Source organism: Octopus sinensis, linkage group LG18, assembly GCF_006345805.1.
Source record: "Octopus sinensis linkage group LG18, ASM634580v1, whole genome shotgun sequence".
NCBI lineage: Eukaryota > Metazoa > Mollusca > Cephalopoda > Octopoda > Octopodidae > Octopus > Octopus sinensis.
In genome coordinates this window covers 52,592,697-52,616,778 of record NC_043014.1, presented here as the reverse complement: position 1 = coordinate 52,616,778, position 24,082 = coordinate 52,592,697, and the positions used below count along the sequence as shown (strand labels likewise).

At 37.3% G+C, this 24,082-nt stretch overlaps 1 protein-coding gene across 2 annotated transcripts in view; it reads right to left on the bottom strand.

The window, feature by feature from the left end:
* LOC115221440 (high affinity cGMP-specific 3',5'-cyclic phosphodiesterase 9A) overlaps positions 1-24,082 on the bottom strand; it is a 47,772-nt gene that overhangs the window by 14,037 nt on the left and 9,653 nt on the right. The window contains exons 4-9 of one of the 2 annotated variants that reach the window (XM_029791621.2): positions 22,853-22,907; positions 15,034-15,104; positions 12,250-12,358; positions 5,255-5,351; positions 3,194-3,268; positions 735-821 (exon numbers count right to left, since the gene is read on the bottom strand). In XM_029791621.2, the coding sequence (XP_029647481.1) occupies positions 735-821; positions 3,194-3,268; positions 5,255-5,351; positions 12,250-12,358; positions 15,034-15,104; positions 22,853-22,907 (494 nt within the window). The remainder of the gene's footprint in view (positions 1-734; positions 822-3,193; positions 3,269-5,254; positions 5,352-12,249; positions 12,359-15,033; positions 15,105-22,852; positions 22,908-24,082) is intronic. The other variant, XM_029791622.2, reaches the window with a different exon arrangement.

The window sequence follows — 24,082 nt, the reverse complement described above, 5'->3', positions numbered from 1 at the left end:
TGAATAGATTTGGTAGACGGAAACTGAAAGCAACCCGTCGTGTATACATACATACATACATACATACATACATACATATATATATATATATATATATATATATATATATATATATATATATATATATATATATATATATATATATACACACACATAAATATATATATATATGAGCGTGCGTGTGTGTGTATTTGTGTGTTTGTGTCTGTGTTTGTCCCTCCTCCATCACTTGGCAACCAATGTTAGTGTATGTCCCCGTTATTTAGCGGTTCGGCAAAAGAGACTGATAAAATAAGTTCTAGGCTTCCAAAGAATAAGTTCTGGAGTCGATTTGTTCGACTAAATCCCCTTAAAATCGTGTACCAGCAAGACTGCAGTCAAATGGCCGAAACAAATAAAAGAATATATATATATATATATATATTACTCAATTTTACCAACTGAGTGGACTGGAGCAACGTTAAATAAAGTGTCTTGCTGAAGGACAAAACGCGTCGACGAGAATCGAACTCACGACTTTGCGATCGTGAACCGAATATGGGTAAGGGTATGGGATCGAGCTCATGTCTATGTAATTCTTTGACATTTGGCCATGCTGTGTCTCCACACACACACACACACACACATACAACCCACCTTATTTATTTACCATCTAGTTAGATATGTCAACGTGCTTAGTTAGAAAGAGAGAATATCTGAACATTACTCAATAAATCACTTAAAATGCTACTTACCAGCCATCGTTTCAATGTGATAGAGTTAATGTTGAATTCGTCAACTAAACCGATTTCGTGGTACATATGTTCGAGAAGGCTTAACATCTGAAGGTAAAAAAAAAAAAAGAATGAACAAGAATGTTTTCAGATACCTTCCAGAACGATTTTGTCCAATTGTTTTTTTTTCCATTACGCACTTAAAAACAATGGGAGACGCCTTTGCAGTACAAAAAAAAAAGTCTTGAAAAATTACGTACTTTTCACCCCCCCCCCCTCAGTACCAATTTTCGCCATTTTCTTTTTCTTTTGCACTATGCGCTTAAAAACGATGGAAGACACTTTGGAAGTTAAAAGAAATGGAAATCGGCGATCACCATTTCAATATCCACTTCCTTTATCTTCAAACACAAAATAAAGCGTAATTTTAAGACAGTTATGAAATTTTAAAATTTTTACATTAACCCCGCCCACACCATAAATCCAGTGTCTGAATCTGCAATTTGTTTCGGTGTATAATTTTGAGACGGAAAGATGTGTGATTCAACGGCGACCACCTGTTACCTTCCTCGTTTTTTTGTTGCATACATTGACATTTTAAAATATTTTTCTCCCCATAAACACATTTTATGGAATAATGATGCAGTGGGCCATTGCTGGGATTTAAGTAGCAACGAACATTTTTAATCCCCACCCTGCATCGAGCGAGTCTGTGTGTGTGTGTGTGTGTGTGTGTGTGTGTGTGTGTGTGTGTGTGCAAGGAAAGCATTTTTTACTATCCGAAAAGTATTTTACGGAAATAAATTACCTTTTACTTATCTTTTAAAATCACTTTATCGTTCTTATGAGATTCTTTGCACACATGCTTACACACACACTGACAAACACACACGCTCAGCATGAGTTATATACTTTTATAGAGAGTGAGAGAAAGTGTAGTAATATATATTTATATATATATATATATATATATATATATATATATATATATATATATATATATATATATATATATATATATATATATATATATATGTATGTATGTATGTATATGTATGTATATATCGAGAGAGAGAGAGAGAGAGAGAGAGAGGTGGGGAGAGGAAAAGTTTACCATGAAAAAAGCATCTCTCTTTTTTCGCTTTTCTCATGGTAAACGTTTCCTCTTCCCACCTCTCTCTCTCTCGATATATACATACACACACACACACACACACACACATATATTACTACACTTTCTCTCACTCTCTATAAAAGTATATAACTCATGCTGAGCGTGTGTGTAAGCATGTGTGCAAAGAATCTCATAAGAACGATAGAGTGATTTTAAAAGCTATGTAAAAGGTAATTCATTTCCTTAAACTACTTTTACTTCCGACACATGTTTCGAAGATATCACTGATATTATTCCAAAGGAATAAAATGGTGTAAAACAATGTAATCTTCTCTTCAGGGAAAAGAAGAAATGAAACTCGTCAATAAGGCATTTTAAAAGAAAATGATGAATATGTATAGTGATTAACTGAACGCTATTAATATTGTTTCAAAAAAACGTTATAGGATATGACGTCAGAGGTAGCCTATAGAAGGAGGAGGGATAAAGTAAAGAAAAACTAAATGAGAAGTATATGACTATATGTATATTAAATAAAACCTTATAGATTAGGAAAAATGTATATCTAGTGCATGTGAAATGTAAAAAGAAAATTAATGTTTAAATTATATATAATGATAGAAATTACTTATATGAACTAAAGGTGTGTTTTAGCCAATGTTTACATTGGTATGCACGCTCTAGAACCGTGTTTACAAGGGGATTTTTAGAAAAAAGAATAAAAAACCTATATATATATATACATACATACATACATACATACATACATACATACATACATATATATATGAAATTTAATTGTTATTTTTGTTAGTCTTATTATATAACATACACGTGTTTCAGTACAGGGGTTGTTGTTATTACATAAGCCGTCAAGCCGTCTAGCTCAATTATCACACATTTCCTTGATATTATTAGTAATACATATACACATACTCACGTATGATGTATCAAACTTGAAAAAAGTCCTGGAGTAGATTTGACAGACACAACTCTTCTAGGTGGTACTCCGCTTGACCACACTCCAGTGAATGAATCAAATAAAAATACTACACACACACACATAAACACACAAATACGTTATCTGCACATGTACACACACCTTGTGTATTTGTGTGCATCTATTTTTACGTGTACATATTTATGTGTGTGTATGTATTAGTGTACATGTACAACTGTATGTGTGTGTATGCGTGCATGTGCGTATGCATGTGCATATGCGCGAGTGTGTTTTTGCGTATTTGAAGATGTGGTTTTTAACGATTGACGATGCTACTCGGGAAGAAGGAACACAAAAAAGAAAAAAATATTTTAAAAAAATGTAATAAAACACAGAGAAGCAGTAATTCGCATTTAGCTTACTTACCTCGTTCGGTTCCCAATACCAAATGTCAAATGTTGGCTGTTTCAGATAATCAACGGTCTCTTGTGACAATGTATACTGGAAATAATAAATGTAGACAACAATTATGTATTTTTGTCTTCATTTGAAAGGTTGGTCGTAGTCTAAAAAGGTTAATCATATTCAATGAAGGCGAATGACAATAATAACAATGGTGCTGTATCAATGGCAAGAGAGGCTCTGGAACAAATTGTTAAAGTCTCTGGCCCAGCATGTTTCCAAAGGCACCGCAGTCTAGGTTCGGTCGTCATCTTGTGGCTGCGAGAAAATGTTTCTAGATAATGAATCAATAGCACATCCTGAAAGAAGCTCTACATTTGTAGCAAAGCAGTTGCAGCCCTACAACTCGGACGTTGCTGCGCTCTCAGACACAAGGCTTGCGAATGAAGGTCGTTTTACGGAACATGTTAGTGGCTATACGTTTTATTTGAGTGGTAAAGGCGAGGAGTATAAGAGTATATGATGTAACTTTGGTGGTGAAAACATCCAAAGTCTCATCAGGTCTGGAAAACCTTCCCTATAGAAACTTCTGTTGATCGATGACTGCTATGTAATACTTGTTGGTGTGTTTGCTTCAACTGTGTTCGTCTGAAGCTGAAAAAGCTTTCTTCAACACGTCTCTGAAAGAATTTGTCCCGAAAATTCTTAAAGCTAACAAAACTATCATTCTTCGTGATTCTAATGCAAGAACAGAAAGGGATTTTAAGGTACGGAACATCATAAGAAAACATGGCATGTGTAACGGTAACGGGTACTTTTGCTTCAAAAGATTTGAGACTATATGGATGCACTTTGGTTCAAAGCAGTGGCATCTTATTCTACCAGCCATAGGCATGATGTTCATGATATGTGCATCGATCATTCGTTCGTTGCGTGCTGATGAGTGCTGAGCTGGCCATAGGCTCGTCAGAGAAAAGATTAAGTCTATGCTAAAGCCAAAAGTAAGGTATTACTCCTCCAAAGAGGTTGACTGTCGGCCACTTGAAAGATTCTGAGATTGCGGATAAGTTGAAATGATGGAACACAGAGGAAGGGAGTAAAAGAATAAGGAGATGGAAAGAAATCTAATCGTTTAGATCACCTTGAACTAAACCCCCATACTTTTATATATATATATATATATATATATATATATATATATATAGAAGAAAAAGGGGAGAAGGGAGAAAGAAAAACAAAGAAATTATCTTTCCTTTTCTTTGTGAGTCATTAATGGCAATTGTCGTTAGGTTTTTGTTTTCTTTTACTAATAGAAAAGGACATTTAATTTCATTAAGAACTTTTGGCACACATCATTCACTACGTCAGATATCTGCGTGGGGTAATCTCTCATAGTTCAATTAACTTTGTTTGGACTTTAATACACACGCGCGCGCGCGCACACACACACACACACACTCACACACACATACACACACACGCACACACGCACACACACACACACACACACACACACACATTCGTACATGGAAAGACAATACGCCGCACAAGCTGCCCCGGGGGTTCTTTATACGAGATTTGAATGTAAATACACTACTAGGCCACGAAGAACGTCGCCGGACTTAAGTATGCCGAACTGTTGTCCATAGCCATTATGAACCGCAGCCCACCAGAAAAGTACTTGAAGATGTGGGTATAGGCCGGTTACACTGTTTCCATGGCATATAAACGCCCGAAATCAAAACATTTCCCCTGCAACGGGACACCGGCCCGTTGCAGGGTTCAAGGCCAGTTATTTTCAAGGGAACATTATATATACAAGTAGATTCTATCGACTCCGAAGGGATGAAAGGCAAATTTGACCAGGGCGAAGAAATACTGCTAAGTATTTTGTCCGATGTGCTAAAGATTCTAGCAGTTCTTCGCCTTATTAGACTATTAAGCTGTTCAAATTAAAAACAATGTCAGCACGTAGAACCGTGCGGAAAAGACTAATAATTGAAGTAACATTTACATTTCCTTTAAATATGATTTTACTCCTTAGAAATCTATGTTCGTTTGAAGTTTCAACGTAGAAGCACTTACCTTTGGATAAGTTGGTATATTTCGCTTCAGGCTGATTTTTTTCTCATCGCTTAAGGAACTATAAAGAGTATCGACAGCATTTAGAAATAGAACCGGCCTATGAGAAAAGAAGTTTACAATATGCATGCACCATTGATTGTTGTGTGATGAAAGATATAAATTTAGTGTGTGTATCTTTGTGTGCGTGTATGTGTGAGTGTGTGCACGCGCGCGTGCGCGTGTGTACTTTAATAAAGAACAAAGCAAGAAACAAATTGCAACATATTAGAATATATATATCATGCAGGAAAATACGGATTAAATAAATCCAGGCGAATGGTATTTCTTTAAGTGCCTAGCACAAATCAAACCCTGCTAACTAAATTGTCCAGTTAAGAGCAAGTAATCCATATGGGCTGTAATTCGCTTCCTGTGTCCCAATTTGTAAATCCGAGTTTCGAATACCGAATAAATTTGGTATATTAATCACAGAGTATATCGCAGAAAAAGAATGAAGATGCGTTCGGAAGGATTCGTTGATAATACATCGTAATAGATATAGGCGCAGCAGTGGCTGTGTGCTAAGAAGCTTCCTTCTCATCCACTTGGCTGCAGGTTCAGTCCCACTGCGCGACACCTAGAGTAAGTGTATTCCACCATAGCACGGGGCCGATCAAACCCTTGAGGGTGGATTTGGTAAACAGAAACTGAAAGAAGCCTGTCGTACACACACACACACACACACATACATATGTTATTTGTTATTTGTGTCTGTGTTTGTCTCCACCACCGTCGCTTAACAACCAATATCGTCGTGTTTACATCAACGTTATCTAGCGGTTCGGCAAAAAGAGAGCAATAGAATAAGTACTAGGCTTAGAAACAATAAGTCATGGGGTCGATTTGTTCGACTAAAAAATGGCCACACATGCGGCGGGTGCAAGTATAAAGGCCACATATTCAAGTTTGATAAGATATACGCCCAAGAGGAAGGTGCAGCCATCGGTGTCAGTATCTGGCGATGTGGCTAACATATTTATGGTTCGATGGGATAGGAGACTTAAGGAGAGATTAGCAAAGATCCCCATAACCCTAATCATGTATTTCCGCCGTGTGGATGATGTCAACCAAGAGGCCAAAGCCACAAGACTATGTCTATGAACTAGAAGCTAGGATTATGGAGAGCATCCAACAAATAGTTAACTCCATCCACCAGAGTATTAAAGTAACAATAGACTGCCTTAGCAAGCGCTCGAACTATGGGCTACCAGTTTTAGACACAGAACTCTCGTTAGAAGCTTAGAATAGTAAGGTCCAGATCCTTCATTGCTATGGCCTCTAAATACCTGGTCCACAAGAACGCAGCTATTGCAGACAACGCCAATTTCAATATCGTAATTGCGGACTTGGTAATTGTGATGAGGAATGTGCTCCGCATGTGCGACCCAGTGGGATTAGAAAGACATATGCAACACTTCATCCACTGTGTGCAGTTCTCTGGCTACAACCAAAGGATCAGGATTAGAGTGTACATAAGGTCTAAGGCTAAGTAGAAGGCCACCACTGAGAGTGATGCAAATGGGATCTGTCCGTTATAGTGGAGCAAATACTGAAAAAGCACAGAAAGGACCAGGAAAAAGATAGATAATGCCCACTCATGGTATGACAACAAAATATACCAGTGTCATGTTCGTTGATGCTAACTCTGAGGACACACTAGAATACCTTTTTAGGGAAGTATTAGATAAGGTACATTTACGGATTAAAGCAGTTGAAAAACTTGGAACCTCCATAAAATCCTTGATCTGTAGAACTTATCCTTTCGATAGGTCTCCATATACGGAGGGCAATTGTATAGTCTGTAGGATGAACCCACAGGTCAACTGTAAGATTAGAAGTGTAACCTATAGCATGCGATGTACTGAAGGACGGTGCAGAACATGCAATGTACTGAAGGACGGCACGCAACATAGAGGAGCAAATAGGCGGACACTGGTGAGAGGTCAAAGAGGAGAAAAGCTCATCAGTGCTCTACCAATTTGCTCAAGTAGAACATAGAGACTCGATTAATAACATAGAGGTTAACTATTATCAACGTATAGAACAAATACGATATTTGGACATATTACAGAGATCACACACATAACAATAAAACTAATCGAACTGCAATAGAAAACACGAATGGAACAATAACACCCCCACCACCACACTGCGCAACACAACGACTAAAGACAGAAGGTGGCGTGGGGGGGAGAGACAAATACAAATAGTGTAATACACACACACACACACACACACACACAAAACAAACATGCGCATATCTATGATAAAATATAAGAAATTGATATAAATAAACAAAAACAAAAAATAACAAAAAACTATTGTACATAAAGGGCACAAATACAAACAGTGTAGTGGACAAGCCCATATACATATTGATACGCATACGCACAAGCATGCACACATACATACACACACATGTATGTATGTATATATATATAATAGAAATATTAAAATTACTAAGTCTCTCTAAAGGAGATTACGGCAGCGTTACTGGAAATTAATATTTAGTCTTATATTTATAAGATTGCCATATTAGTATGGCGATAACTATTAATATATATATATATATATATATATATATATATGTATATAAAATAAATGAAAGACGAAGGATGGAATATACGAAAATTCTTATTAAACCACGACGATTGTTTCGACACATCTAGCAGCGTTCCCTCACCGGTGGGACACTTAACACATACACACACACACACACACACACGCACGCACACATATACATAAAACTGAGAATGTGTGTGTGTCTGTCTGTATGTCTGTGTGTTTCCCTAAAAATTGAGAACTACACAACCAATTTCATTCAAATTTTACACATGCCTTACTTAAGGTCCGGGGAGTGTCATCAGCAAAAAATCTTAACTTTTTCCCTAGAGCGACCCCACAGCAATATCATATCTTCTCCACTATTTCAGTATTACGTGTTAAAAGTGAAACAAAAACATCTCTCTATTGTAATGCAGACACTTTCATTTTAATACTGAAGCTATTAAAATGAAAGTATTATATAACAGGGATGAACCATTAATAGTGGTCATCCTTTTTGCTAGAAGAAGATCCGCTATGGTCTTATATGCTACACCACTGGTTTTCAATTCATATTAATCAAATTAATATTCAATTTTTCACCCTTATTATGTGTGTGTATTAGCAATTCGTATAAAATTGCATCAATGACTTGAACTTGAATAAATGGTTTCACATAAATGGTGATAAATTAAAAAGGTTTGTTGTTATTATTATTACTGTTTGACTATTGTAATCACGTTTGTTGCTTCCTCGTCAGGGAAACGTTGCTGTGTTGCATTTGTTAAATAATTGTAAACCGTAACCCTCCTCCTTTCGGAGAAGGGGCTTTGGTTATTGTTTAAAAATTGAATCGTGTCCCTGTTTGGGGAAATTGACAATATTTTCACCGTCTTTACGGAAGCATTTTTGTTAAAATGCCTTCGATAGAAGAAAGTCCAAAAATGAATTTCGCTGCAGCCGTACATTTCTATACAAGAGGGAGGACAAGATCCAATTGATCGAAATTGCAAGAGACGGGTCTACAATTCCAGTCTGTTATATATTTTGAGTATTGTTATCACTAGCGATATCAAAATATAACTTTGTATTTTGTATTTTATGTGTAGATGTATATATATAGATGTACATGTAATATGTACACATATATATACACATATATACATGCATAATATATTTACCCATACACACACACACACATAGGGGCAGGTGTGGCTGTGTGGTAACAAACTATGTTCCAAACTCATGGTCCTGGGTTCAGTCCCACTGTGTGGTGACTTGGCATGTGTCTTCTGTTGAAGCCTCAGACCAACAAAAGCCTTCTCAGTGGATTTTGTACATATATACAGACATACATACATACATATATATATATATATATATATATATATATATATATATATATATATATATATATATATATATATATATATATATATATATACTTGCATACGTATATATTCGGCATAAACACTCTACCACTACAACTAATAACTGTTGGGAACACTTTCAAACCTGCCTTACATTCGAACCGGAATCTCAACGCCCGAGTTTTCCATCTGAAGTTAATCTCTCTCATGGAGCTCATACAAAAAGGGCAAGTCTTTGGGCCCATACAATGTGACATGTACACAATCGAATGGCAAAAAAGGGGCCTTCCACATGCTCATATCCTGCTTTGGCTCTCAGCGAAGATCGATTCCAATGACATCGACAACATAATCTCTGCAGAGCTTCCTGATCCAGCTTTAGACAAAGAACTATACGAAATAGTTACAGCAAACATGGTACATGGTCCATGTGGGTGTGGATTCAACATAAACATACCATGCTTGAAGGACAGCATATGTTCAAAAAGATTTCCAAGGAGGTTCCTACAAGAAACTCAGACAGGTGCTGATGGGTATCCATCATACAGACGCAGAAAACCAGAAGACGGAGGTTTCACAGCAGCTATCGGACAGCACGACATTGATAATAGATGGATTGTTCCATACTGCCCACTCCTGTCAAAGACTTTCAATGCCCACATCAACGTTTAGTTTTGCAACTCCGTTAAATCCATCAAGTACGTTTGCAAATATGTAAACAAGGGTTCTGACGCTGCAATGTTTGGACTTCAACAAGAATACTGCCAGGATGAGGTGACGCATTATCAGGTGGGACGGTACATAAGTAGCAACGAGGCTTTCTGGCGCATCTTTGGCTTTCCAATTCACCAACGACACCCCGCCATTCAACAGCTTGCAGTGCACCTGGAAAATGATCAAAGAGTGTACTTCACCGATGCTAATGCTTCTCTGTTGGCAGAGGAACTAAGGAATAGCACACTCACTGCATTCTTCAAGCTTTGTCAAGTGGATCCATTCACTCAAACCTTGCTGTATCCATAGATTCCATCGTACTACACTTGGAATGGAAAACAAATGGGCCCCACGGAAAGCAGGTCAAAATGTTCATGGATACCCTGGCATTAAGTTTCACACTTGCCTTGGGCGAGTATACTCAGCGCATCTCACTCAACAAGAGTGCTTCGACCTTCGTCTACTACTGTATGAGGTCAGAGGGCCAACGTCTTTCCAGGCCCTAAAAACCGTTCATGGACATGTCTGCTCACCATACAGAGAAGCCTGCTAACGACAAGGTCCGTTAGAAGATGGTACACAATGGGATGCAACTTTAGAGGAGACTGCTTTATCACAATAATCTAAAAGTCTCAGGGTACTATTTGCAGTATTACTACAGGCATGCGAACTGTGTGATCCGGCCACTCTATGGCTCAAATATAGAGACAACCTGGCTGAAGACTTTCAGCGCCAGGCTCAACTGCTCTATCCTGACATGGAGGGTATCAGCAATGAAATCTATAACAAAACACTCATTGACATTGAAAACAGAATTGCTAAACTGGGTGGAAATGAATTGTCGACGTATGGCCTGCCACAAGCATTCAGGTCAGGGTCAAATAGCCTTCCCACTGCTGTCATTCGTGAAACAACCCACCACACTCAAGCGCTTTCAAAGTGCATTGTTGAAAATGAGCCTAAATTACTTCCGGACCATCTGCAGGCCTACAGAACTATTCTTAACAGTGTACGCCAACGCGAGGGACGAATCTTCTTCCTCGATGCTCCTGGAGGGACAGGAAAAACATTTATTACAAAGCTTCTCCTTGCAGAAGTTACGCAGCATCAGGACATTGCAGTAGCTATAGCCTCCTCTGGCATTGCAGCTACTTTGTTACCCGGTGGCAGAACAGCACACTCAACTTTTAAACTCCCTCTCAATTTAGCAGCATCCGAAATGCCTTCATGCAACATCAACAAATGCTCAGATCAGGGACAAGTACTTAAAATGTGTTATGTGATTGTCTGGGATGAGTGCACTATGGCTCACAAGGGAGCTTTGGAAGCATTAGATAGAGCCCTGAAAGACATCCGAGACTGTCAGGCTCCAATGGGAGGTGTAACGCTTCTGTTGTCAGGTGATTTCAGGTTAACTCTTCCTGTCATTCTGAAAGGCACTAGAGCAGATGAAGTCCAAGCATGCCTAAAGTCTTCTACCCTGTGGCATCATGTTACAATCCTCAGTCTCACCACTAACATGAGAGCTCAGCTACACGGCGACAAAATGTCCACAAAGTTTGCACAGGACATTTTGACACTTGGTGAAGGCAAGATGCCTCTCGATGCTGCAGGACAAATGGAAGTGTGGTCATTTTCCTCTGTTGTTAATTCTGTAGATGACCTCTTCACACAACTTCACACAAAACTACCAAAATCACAATTGGCTGTGTGAAAGAGCAATATTAGCTCCAAAAAACGTCGCTGTTAACAAAATTAATCAACAGCTAATGCATTCTCTTCCCGGCACTATACACACTTACAAGTCTGTTGATACAATTTCAGATATAAATGAAGTTGTGAACTCTCCTCCTGAATTCCTCAATTCACTGGAGTCTCCTGGACTACCCCCACACATATTAGCACTTAAAGTTGGAACTCCTGTAATGCTACTCCGCAATCTGGAACCACCAAGACTTTGCGATGGAACACGACTGGTGATAAAGAAAATGATGTCACACGTTATCGAGGCGATCATTCTTTCTGGATGTGGAAAAGGTGATGACGCCTTTATTCCAAGAATTCCTCTTACTCCATCAGGAACATTGTTTACAACGAGGTGTTATAATCTCAACAGCCAGGCGGTATATTCATGATCCCATTTTTTTAACAAACTTCATGTACTTTCATGTATTTATATTAATATACATATATGTGTGTGTGTGTATCCATATATATATAACAGAAAAGTCTAATTCTTCAATTGAATGTAACCGGGCAACGCCGGGTATCTCTGCTAGTATATATATATATATATATATATATACAACACATACACACATGACTTACCTCATTCTAGTGTAATCAATGACTTTCTTCTCAGAAGAAAACATTTCATTCTTGATATCTTTAATATCCTGCTGACATTTTTCAATTTCCACAACCTTCAGACCCTCCACTGTGTAAAAAAGAAGAAAAGAAGATAGAAAGTTAGGGTTAAAAAATAATAATAAAAAGAAACGTGTCTCACTCATTGAATGCCGCCCCAACATCTGCTACGCACAACTACTAAGTCTGTAGAAATATCGCATGAATTCCACAGTGGAATACCACTTGACCACTTCAACATCTGGGACGGTGCTGCCATTAGCTCATAACAAATGCAAGGTTTTTAGAAAGCTAAACACATATGCGCGCATGCGCACACATAGAGACACACGCACATGTACAAAGACACACACACACACACACACACACAACTCATACACGGAGATAGAAAGACGAAGACAGAAGGAGAAATGCTAAAATATTACATGAACAAAAGCATAATGTGATCAACTGCCACAAAACTAGCAGCTTGAAGCCAACCAGCCATAAAAATATGCCGAATGGATGGTAAACCACCCGTAAAATTAGTCTTTCGGCGCAATTTGACAAAAAAGTCACCTATAAAAACCGCCCTAGTTTCACAAAAAATATACACTCCAATATATTTTTTTGAATAACTTTGATAAAAGGCGCAGGAGTGGCTTTGTGGTAAGTAGCTTCCTTACCAACCACATGGTTCCAGGTTCAATCCCACTGCGTGGCACCTTCGGCAAAGTGTCTTCTACTATAGCCTCGGGCCGACCAAAGCCTTGTGAGTGGATTTGGTAGACGGAAACTGAAAGAAGCCCGTCGTATATATGTATATGTATATATATATATATATATATATATATATATATATATATATATATATATGTGTGTGTGTGTGTGTGTGTGTGTGTGTGTGTGTGTTTCTGCGTCTGTGTTAGTCCCTCCAACCTCGCTTAACAACCGATGCTGGTGTGTTTACATCCCCGTAACTTAGCTGTTCGGCAAAAGCGACCGATAGAATAAGTACTAGGCTTACAAAGAATAAGTCCTGCGGTCGATTTGTTCGACTAAAAGGCGGTGCTCCAGCATGGCCGCAGTCAAATGACAGAAACAAGTAAAAGAGTAAACAGAATCTTCCAATTATAACAAAAACATAAATTAAACCAAATTCTCTTCAGACGCTCTTCCCATTCCATGGAGTAAGTAATGACATCATCCATGTAGGCTTCAACACCGTCAAGACCGGATGTGACGTTGTTGACGAGTCTCTGGAATCTTTTGCTAGCGCGTTCTTCAGACCATGGCCATCACTTTGTATTGATATAGTCCAACTGGTGTAGCAAAAGCAGATATTTTCTTCGCGCGGTCTGTGAGTGGAATCTGCCAGAAGCCCTTGAATATTGAGCTTGACCAACGTGGTCAATGCAATCGCTCATTCTCAGAATTTGGTAAGAATCATTTTTTGAGAGCGCATTGAGGTCTTTTATGTCGGCACAGCAGCGCCAACCACCTTCACCATTCTTCAGCACAAGTACACAAGGCGAACTCCACGAACTCACTGGGTTCAATAATATCATTGTCAAGCATATGTTTCACCTCTTTCCGCAGAGTTTTACTTTTCATAGGATTCATCCGATGCGGAAGTTGTTTACCAGGCACAGCATCACCTACATCTATATCATGGCTAACAATGTCGGTTCTCCATATTGGGTCAGCAGCTGTATGATATTTTAATTGAGCATCTGTTAAAAATTTTCCTGTATTTATGATTTATTGAGAAATATTTATCAAAAAAAAAAACCCCAAAACAGGAAGTTCTTGCCTTCGTTAATCTTAACATTTAAAGAGAAAGGAGGGGCAGACCAAATTGTCTTTTTAGGTCTATTTTTAGATTAATTTTTATTTTTACTTAAAGAGTTAATAGTAAAGTGAAATATCTTATCCTTGAAGCCGCTGTTACCTAGGGCGTTGTTATAGTAGGGGGCTATTTTAACAAATAATTGTTTAGGAAGAGATTGATTTAATATCCTATTACTAATGTTAGCTATCAGATTTTTAAAAACTACAGGAGGTGACAGGACTGTTTATGTATGTATGAAAGTTTCTCGGTCTGATATGTTTTATAAGAGCAGGTGTTTAAATCTAGGGAAACATTAAAAAATCGACTTTTGACAGATTAGTAGTAACGGTGATTTGAGAGCTTAATGGAATAAAAATTTTCCTAAATTTATCAAGAGTGATAATCAAAGACATAAGATATTCCCAAAACTTAATCTCAGTATTGATGAACCACGTGGGATACGAAATTGGATCTCAGTGTATTTAATACAAAAAGACCCACAAGATCGCAGATATCTGCAATGTCGCATGATCCAATCGATACATCTAACAACTCTTCGGTATCTGACATTTTAACCTATTACTAAATAGAAGTGTTTTACACGCTAGTGAAGTTAAGCAATTGGTAATGAAATCTTCATAATGTTTGAATTGGAGTTTGCCTCTTTGCTCACTGTTGAAACATTTCTGAAGGATGGTGAGTCTTAGGTTTTTCTGTCACATCTTGGATAATGTATTTATGGTTATACTATAGCTGTGGATATGCAAAATCATAGCTCGATTGTCTACGATGATAAGAGCTACCGGATCAGTCTGCTTATACACAAAGGACATCCCCCACCACAACTATGACCATCACATACACTAGTTAGAGCACAAAGATCTTTGCAAATGCAACCACATTAAAACGCAAAATAAACTGACAGATATTCTTACTCTCAAGTCGCTTTTCAATTGAGGAGATTCTGCTATGCACTTCCTGCCGGAATTCTTCCACTTTAAATACACTGTAGAGAAAAGAATAAGAAAAGTAAGCATAGCAAGGTTATATATATATATATGAGTTAAGTTAGAGGTTATAACGACCGTCTAAGGGATACATGTATCCAATGAATCAACTGGTGTATTACCAATATGTAATCATGAGCATTGGTATTAATGCTCATAAATGTTAGGAAATGACTAGAATAAACAGAAGTTTAGCAATATTCAAGAAAAGAAGAAAATGGAGATAAAGGTGATGAATAACAACTGATTTACATCAATTATCATTTATTAATTAATTACAAAAAGACAGAATCTCAACTTACAGCTGTTCCTGTTAGCGCGATTCCGAGGCTTAACCACCACAATAATAATAATAGTTATCATTGTAAGTAATCAATTTTATCGATTTGAATCGCAGAACTTCACCAGAGCGGAAAAGTAAATAAAAATAAAGTAAAAAGAAAAAGAAAAATGAGAAAATGGGAAAACATTGATAATCAGTTGCTGCTCCATGCTGATCCACTGACCGACTAGAATTTAGAGGTAGAATTGGGATAGTTATAATATCTAGTGGTTCATTCCTATATACGGGGTGAAGGCGTGGGTTAAATACATAATAACTATATGAGCAATTTGGTTAGGTTAAAAAATAAAATAAAAAGCAAGAGATATAATTAGAAATATCGGTAGTTATAGAACTAAATGATTTGACTATAATTTATTATTGATTGATTTCGTATGTATATTATTTATTATTATAAGTAGGCAGTATACCTGAAAGAACTGACCAATGGTATCCTCTTACTACTGTCCAGACCAGTCCTACTCCTGACCCGGGGTTCTTTCAGGTATACTGCCTACTTATAATAATAAATAATATACATACGAAATCAATCAATAATAAATTATAGTCAAATCATTTAGTTCTATAACTACCGATATTTCTAATTATATCTCTTGCTTTTTATTTTATTTTTTAACCTAACCAAATTGCTTAACCCACGCCTTCACCCCGTATATAGGAATGAACCACTAGATATTATAACTATCCATCGAAAGTTTTGCAGTGGATCAGCATGTAGCATGAATTGATTATCACCGTTTTCTCACTTTCTCCTTTTTCTTTTTAGTTTTTTTTTTTACTTTTTCGCTCTGATGAAATTCCGCGATTCAAATTGGTATAATTGATTACTTACAATGATAACTATTATTACTATCATTATTATTATTATTATTATTATTATTATTATTATTATTATTATTATCATTATTATTATTATTATTATTATTATTATTATTATTATTATCATTATTATTATTATTATTATTATTATTATTATTCAGTAGTTTTATTTTTATAGCGTGCTTTCACTTCACTACCGAGCGCAGCTCTGTGTGCCTTGGGTATGTGCTGTGATTTGTTGTGATGCTCTGATGGTTATTGTATGGAAAGTGTTCTGCGTAGGATGTGTGCAGTGCCTAGTAGTGCAATTTTCTGTATGTTATATGTGTTTGTAAGTCCTGGTGTTTTTGTTATGTATTTGTCTGAATATTTTTTTATCATGCCTAATGCACCTACTATGATAGGAATTGTTTCTGTTTTCAGATTCCACATTCTATTTACCTCTATTTCCAGGTCTTTGTATTTTGAAAGTTTCTCCATTTCTTTTAGAGACACGTTGTCATCAGCCGGTATTGATACATCAATTAGAAAGCATTTTTTTTCTTCATGGTCTCTGACAACTATATCTGGTCTGTTGGCCTTTTTTCTCTATCTGTGTGTATCGGCATATCCCAGAGTATGGTTGCTTTCTCGTTTTCTGTGACCTTTTCTGGTGTGTGCCTATACCATCTTTTTTCTGTTGTTATTCCATAATGTTGGCATAGCTTCCAATGTATGTAGGTTCCAACTCTGTCATGTCTGTGAATGTATTCCTTCTTAGCCAGGACTGGGCAGCTAGAGATAATATGATTTATTGTTTCTTGTCCATCTCCACATATTCTGCAGTTACTTGTAATATTTCTTTTCATTACATGTTTTTGGTAATTTCTGGTGGGGAGGCTTTGGTCTTGTGCTGCAATTAAAAATCCCTCTGTTTCTGCTTTGAGTCCTGAGCTTCTCAACCATTGCTGGGATTTTTCTTTGTCTATTTCTTTTGCGTTTAGTTTAGTGCAGTATTTACCATGAAGGGGCTTTTCTTGCCATCGTTTTATTATGGTTCATGGCTGTTCTATTTTTAGTTTGGATTTCATTTGTTTTATAGCTTTTGTTGTTTCTTCATCATCTTCTTCTTCTTCTTCATGTTTATTAGGTGGTATGATTTCTTGTTTGTATTTGTCAGCTTCCTTAAATACTGAGAACAGTTTTTTGTTTTGCTCGTGTTTTGCCGCTATCTGGATCAGTTTTCCTTCCTTCTGAAGTAGATATTTTTGCAGTCCTATGGTGGTTATTTTATAGTAGTTTTCCAGCTGTATAAGGCCTCTACCACCTTCTATACGTTGTATATATAGTCTTTCTATGTCAGATTTTGGGTGATGCATCCTAGATCCTGTCATTATTTTTCTTGTTTTCCTATCTATTTTGATCAGTTCATTTCGTGTCCAGTTAAGGATATTGTAGCTGTAACTTATAACTGGGACAGCTAAAGTGTTGATACCTATTATCTTGTTTTAGCATTGAGCTCTGTGTTTAGCATTGATCTAACTCGTCTATAATATTCTTTTCTTATTTTCTCTTTCATTTGTGTGTGTTGTGTCTTATCTAGTTCATGGATTCCTAAGTATTTGTAAGTTTGGCTTTGGTCTAATTCTTTTATTTCATTGGTTTTATTATTATTATTATTATTATTATTATTATTATTATTATTATTATTATTATTATTAATATTATTATTATTATTATTAATATTGTTATTGTGGTGGTTAAGCCTGGGAATCGCGCTAACAGAAACAGCTGTAAGTTGAGATTCTGTCTTTTTGTAATTAATAAATGATAATTGATGTAAATCAATTGTTATTCATCAGTTTTATCTCCATCCCCATTTTCTGCATTCCTTGTATGTATGTGTGTATGTATGTATGTATGTATGTATGTATGTATGTATGTATATATATATATATATATATATATATATATATATATATATATATATATATATATATATATATATATATATATATATATATATATATATATATATATATATATATATAGAGAGAGAGAGAGAGAGAGAGAGACTAATAAATTGGTGTAGAACTCAGTATAGATGTGGTCCAGAAAGAAGCGTTAGTCCAGTACAGAGCGGTAATAAGATGAGATGACAAAGGAATTAAACGTCATTAGCTTACAGCTGTTTCCGTTATAAAATGCAAGGGACTTAGAATTCAGTGCCTGAGTAACCCTTTGTAGCTTAATCGGAGCCTCGAGTATGACTTACAATTTGTTTGAGAAAAGAATGTCCTTTATGCAAATATGAACGTGAAGGATGAAGGTTAAGTGCTCGTCCCATTATTAGAATGAGATTAATTTTAATATGTGCATAAAGATGCCTTTGAATGTTGCATGATATCCCTTCGGCGACATCTTTTAACCACCAAGCGTGGAAGTGCATCCCTAGACCAAGTTTGCATACATGAGGCTGATAACATCATAAGACTTGAAAGGCATTTCGTTGAGCAACACTTTTTGTCTGATAACCTAGAATACATACCCAAAGAAGTTGCACGACTCTACCGCAACGTATTATCATATGAAAGGATAAGCCTATATGAGCAGAAGATTATGCATGGATTTGTTAGTAGAAAACTCCGTGATGATAGTAACAATGATCATCAAAGCAGTTTATCATAGACCAACAGCCGAATTACAACCTTCCACTTTGAAGGGTATGCGTTTGCAATCCAGGAACAGGAAATATAAACCAAGTACCTGATGCACACAAAGGATAGAGATACAGGAAAAGCCGTAAAATGTGACAACCGATGCAGATTTTGTGGAGTTCACGCTGAAAATATCACCCACATCATAAGCAGTTGTCCGAAAATGTCACCACGGTATCATCTACCAATGAGACATATCGTTGTAGCTAGTACATTCTATAATGAAATTCCGTCGGAAGGACAATCTTGAGGATAAAGAAATAAAAACCCATAATATGGTAGAAGCCATAGTCAGTCATAATGAATAGGAATACTAGTAGAATGTACCAGTGAAGACCTCATTAAAATGTAAGCACAAAATACCTGATATAATGATTTGAGATAGAGAAGAGAGACTGTGCACAGTTGTGGAAATTAGCTGCTCAGTGGATGTTAACAAAGCTGAAGATCAGTGAAAAAGAGAACACCAACGCTGAACTATTGAGAAATCTGCAGTGACTTTATCCAGATTACAAGTTCAGGTTTATAACTGTAATTATTGGGGTCCTGGGATATGTAATACACTGCCTAAATACCAATCTTGAGAAATTAGGCTTCTCAAAACCAGAAAGGAGAAAGCTAATTCGAAGACTACAGACCCAATCCATCACTGGAACTGTAAATATCTGTAAAACTTTCCTGAAGCTTATCATTTAATTACATATGATAATGTCTAGATATATAACTATAAGCATGAGAATACATAAAACATGTAAATCTGCACATACATACATACATACATACATACATACATACATACATACATACATACATACATACATACATACATAGATGATGGCTGCCCCACGTTATCGAGTATGGCCATTGCACGAAGCTTAACTGTTATTGGTGCTGTGATCGAATGTGACTTTTATTTGCTTTTTAAGGCTACATCCAACCATTCAGTTGAGACTCACAGCACCATCAACAATCATGAACAATGTTGTTATCGTGCAATGCCTGTGCAAGAAGATTTTTTTTAAAGTGAGGAAAGGCTGTGTACAGAGTCAATTCCACTCACTAAGCAACAGCTGCCATAATCCGAAAAGAAGAACGAGTCAACATCATCGGTAACCACTGCGCCGCAGGTTTTATGTCGGAGTTATCCCAGTTACCTGAGTTACCTTCTCCTAGGAGGATGCCCTAACAAAGGCTAGGAGTCCTCCAATCCCAATGGTTTAACCGCGCGATCGGATATTCAGTCTGATTATTTCTATGTCCCCGCGCATGATACAGCCTTAAGCCTTAAGAGAAAAAAAAAATGCACATTTATCGGATGGCCGTTAACTCTCAAGAGTTCCTCCGCCCTTTGACGGGTTTTGTTTTCATCCCGCAGGGTGTCCAATAATCACCCTCCTCAGCAAGCAAGCTTGGTGGGGTTGCCGGTATAGTCGCCGACGGCCCGACCATGCAACAGGTTGTTCTGGGTTACATGTTACCAGTAGCACTCGAAAGTGACCTAACATACATACATACATACATACACACATACATACATACATACATACAAACATACATACATACATACATACATACATACATACATACATACATACATACATACATACATACATACATACATACAAATATACATACATAGACGAGACTCACAAAGACATAGAAAACAATCTCGCCCTTCCAACTGAGAACAGAATAATTATTTCAGATAATATAGGCATTTCAAAGGGAATATTCCCGGAAGATAGGTTTTCTGTACTTCTTTTCATTTTGACACTGAATCCATTTTCGTTCCTACTGCAGAAAACAAACGGTTACATGCTAAGATCTTCAACTGCTAGAAATATCAATGTATCTCATAATTTCTTTGTAGACGACCTCAAGATTTATGCTAAAAGTGTTAACAATGCCAAAGAAGCAACTGAAACTAATAACAGTTTCAGCTGATATAGGCGTGGAATTTGGCGAAAAGAAAGGTTCATATTTGGTTATAGAACGAGGAAAGTCAGTCCTCCAAACCCCAAACCTGTGCATCAACGGTCTCTCTATCTTCCCATTCCTCACAAAGAATGTTACTAGTACCTAGGCATAGATGAAAATGTATCATATGAAGGCACTGTGAATAAAGATAGAGTGACCCGAGAATATTACACCAGACTTGGGAAAATATGACAATTACAACTCTCCTCTTACAACAAAACAATATCCCACAATGCATTTGTAGCACAGTGCTAATCCTAATATTTGGGATACTTGATTGGTCTGTAGAGGAAATCCACTCCATAAATATAAAAAACCGCAAAATCCTGACAACAATTGGGAACTTCCACAGAAACAGTAATGTTGACTGGCTCTACCTAAGAAAAAGCGAAGGTGGTAGAAGCCTGAGATCATTACAGAAGGCTTTCGAATGCTGTATGGTATCACTCAAGCTGCACCTCCTGAACAATAACAGCAAAAATAAATATATAAATGCAGTGCTGAAAAGTGAGGTGAGCAACATTGTACGAGTTGGCGGTGAGCTCCTCAAGAAGCACTCTCTTCCAGGTGATCTCCTATACAGCCCCAAAACAGCTGGGCTCTCTTAACTCAGAGACGACCTGAATGGAAAGCATTCAGCATACAAAAAGAAAAAAAAAGACTATGCATGGGTATGTTGCCCAGAAGCTTGAAGATGACGGTAGAATTGACACAAAGCACAGCCTCTCTTGGACACAAGACCACTACATCACATCACACTTTGAAGGCTTTGTGTTTGCAATCCAGGAACAGGAGATTGCCACAAAGTACCTGGTGAACAAGAGACACAGTGATGCTCTTGTAATCTCAAGGTGCAACCGCATGTGTAAGCTATGTCATGTTTCTGTGGAAGACATCATACATATGATTAGCAGCTGTCCTAAAATGTGTCCCAATGCGGCACGATGTTGTCGCTAAAACCTTTTTACAACGCCATCTACAAAAAAGCCTGTCCTGAAATAAACTTAGAAAATTCCTCTGTTTCGGAATACATTCATAAACACCAACTCATGGAATACTGGTGGAATATTCCCCTCAAAACGTCTGTTAAATGTAAGCAGAACAGGCTGGATATTGTTGTTTGGGACAGAGGGGCAAAGATATGCCCTGTCAGAGAGGCTGGCTGCCCTGCAGATATAAATATCTCTTTGAAAATCAAAGAAAAAAAGGATATCTATAGATAACTGCTTTGAAACCTCCAGCTTCTCTATCCAGAATATGAATTCATATTCATACCAATAATGATCGGAACACTAGGTTTTGTTAGTAAATGCTTAAAGGAGACTCAGGATAAACTGGGATTTTCAGAAAGAGCAATTGCCCAGCTGATTCATACATTACAAGTGCAATCTGTGAGTGGAACAGTAAAAATATGCAAGAGTTTTCTCAAGTTCCAAATGTAAGTTTGTCTGTGTTAACTACGATACATCCCAAAGATGGAGCCTTGTATCTTTGTTGGAAACCTGCTCCCTCTTCAGTGGAATATTTATAATAATTAAAAAATAGAAGAGACATACATACAGTCATTTACACACACTCATTTATACATACTACATATACAGCATCATACATTTATAAGTAGACACGCATACACATACTAAAGTCTATGTACCTATATCCGTTTCAATAAACCAAGTATTTATTTTGTATGTTGCTTAATCAAACACGTTGCAATTAAAACTGAATATCAGTTGTGTTATGGCCCTCGGCCTTGCATAGGATTTGCTGAATGTCGTGGAAACGGCATCTGGTCTTTGAACTGATTTATAAAATATAACATAAGACCGGCATAACAGGATTTCCATACAAAATTCAAAACAATCACATTACTGGCAAGCATTCAAAATATGGATCACCAATACGTTAAACTTACTTATTGAACTTCTCCGCTACTTGAGAAACGATTGTATTGCAAAAATCAGTGTCACCTGTAAAGAAAAAATATATATGTATCAGTAAAATAAAGCGGTGTGGAGGCGCAATTGCCCAGTGGTTAGAGCAGCGGACTCGCAGTCGGAGGATCGCGGTTTCGATTCCCAGACCGGGCGTTGTGTGTGTTTATTGAGCGAAAACACCTAAAAAGCTCCACGAGTCTCCGGCAGGGGGTCGTGGCGACTCTTGTTGTACCCTTTCGCCACAACTTTCTCTCTCTCTCTCACTGTTTCTTGAGTAACGCTGCGATGGACTGGCGTCCCGTCCAGCTGGGGTGAGGGAACACAGAAACCGGGAAACCGGGCCAACAAGCTTGGGTAGGCTTGAAAAGGGCGACGTTTATCGTTTTTAAAATAAAGCGGTAATTATGTTCTATTGACAAGCATGTATCTCTTGAGGCTTACTGGTGCCTCTCAAGTCTTTTGCCAAATAGAACAAGTTGAGGACTCAGTTTGCTCGAGTACTCGTGGGTCATTTACTACGTATTTTCTTGAGTGGACGTATTTTCTTGAGTGGTTTATGCCACAAAACCACAACGATAGATAAGGCTTTTATTTAGAGTGGCGTTTTGCAAGTGTGTCTTCATGCTTGCACGAAGTTGGTCCCGATGCTGGAGTTGATTTTGCTCAAATCTTTGAACTGAGTAGAAGCTGGAAGAAAAGGGAATGTTGCATCGCTTCAGATTGTCTTTCAGTCTGTCTTCGAAGTGGCCTTCCAACTGACTTTCTTGTTGGGAATTGGCCAAAGAGTTGTTTCAGACAGACAGACAGACAGACAGACACAGACACAGACACACACACACACACACACACACACACACACACTCACACACACACACACACACACACACACACACACACACACACACACACACACACACACATATATATATATATAGTTCAAATTTACAGAAAGCAAAAGACGAAGACAGGTGAAGGAACAACAGGCAGGTGTAGTAGTTTGACGCTCGGGAAGAATGGAAAAGTCTTTGACCTTTCGAGACTACCTCTTCGAAAAACGGGAATGGAAGAAGGATAAAATGAAGAGAGAACGATGAATGACTAGAGAGATATATGAAGAGAGAGATAAAATGTGTAGAGATTAACGGTTTAACATGAAGAAATGACCGGAAGAAAGGGGCTGTATGTAGGGGAGATAATAACGGTGACTT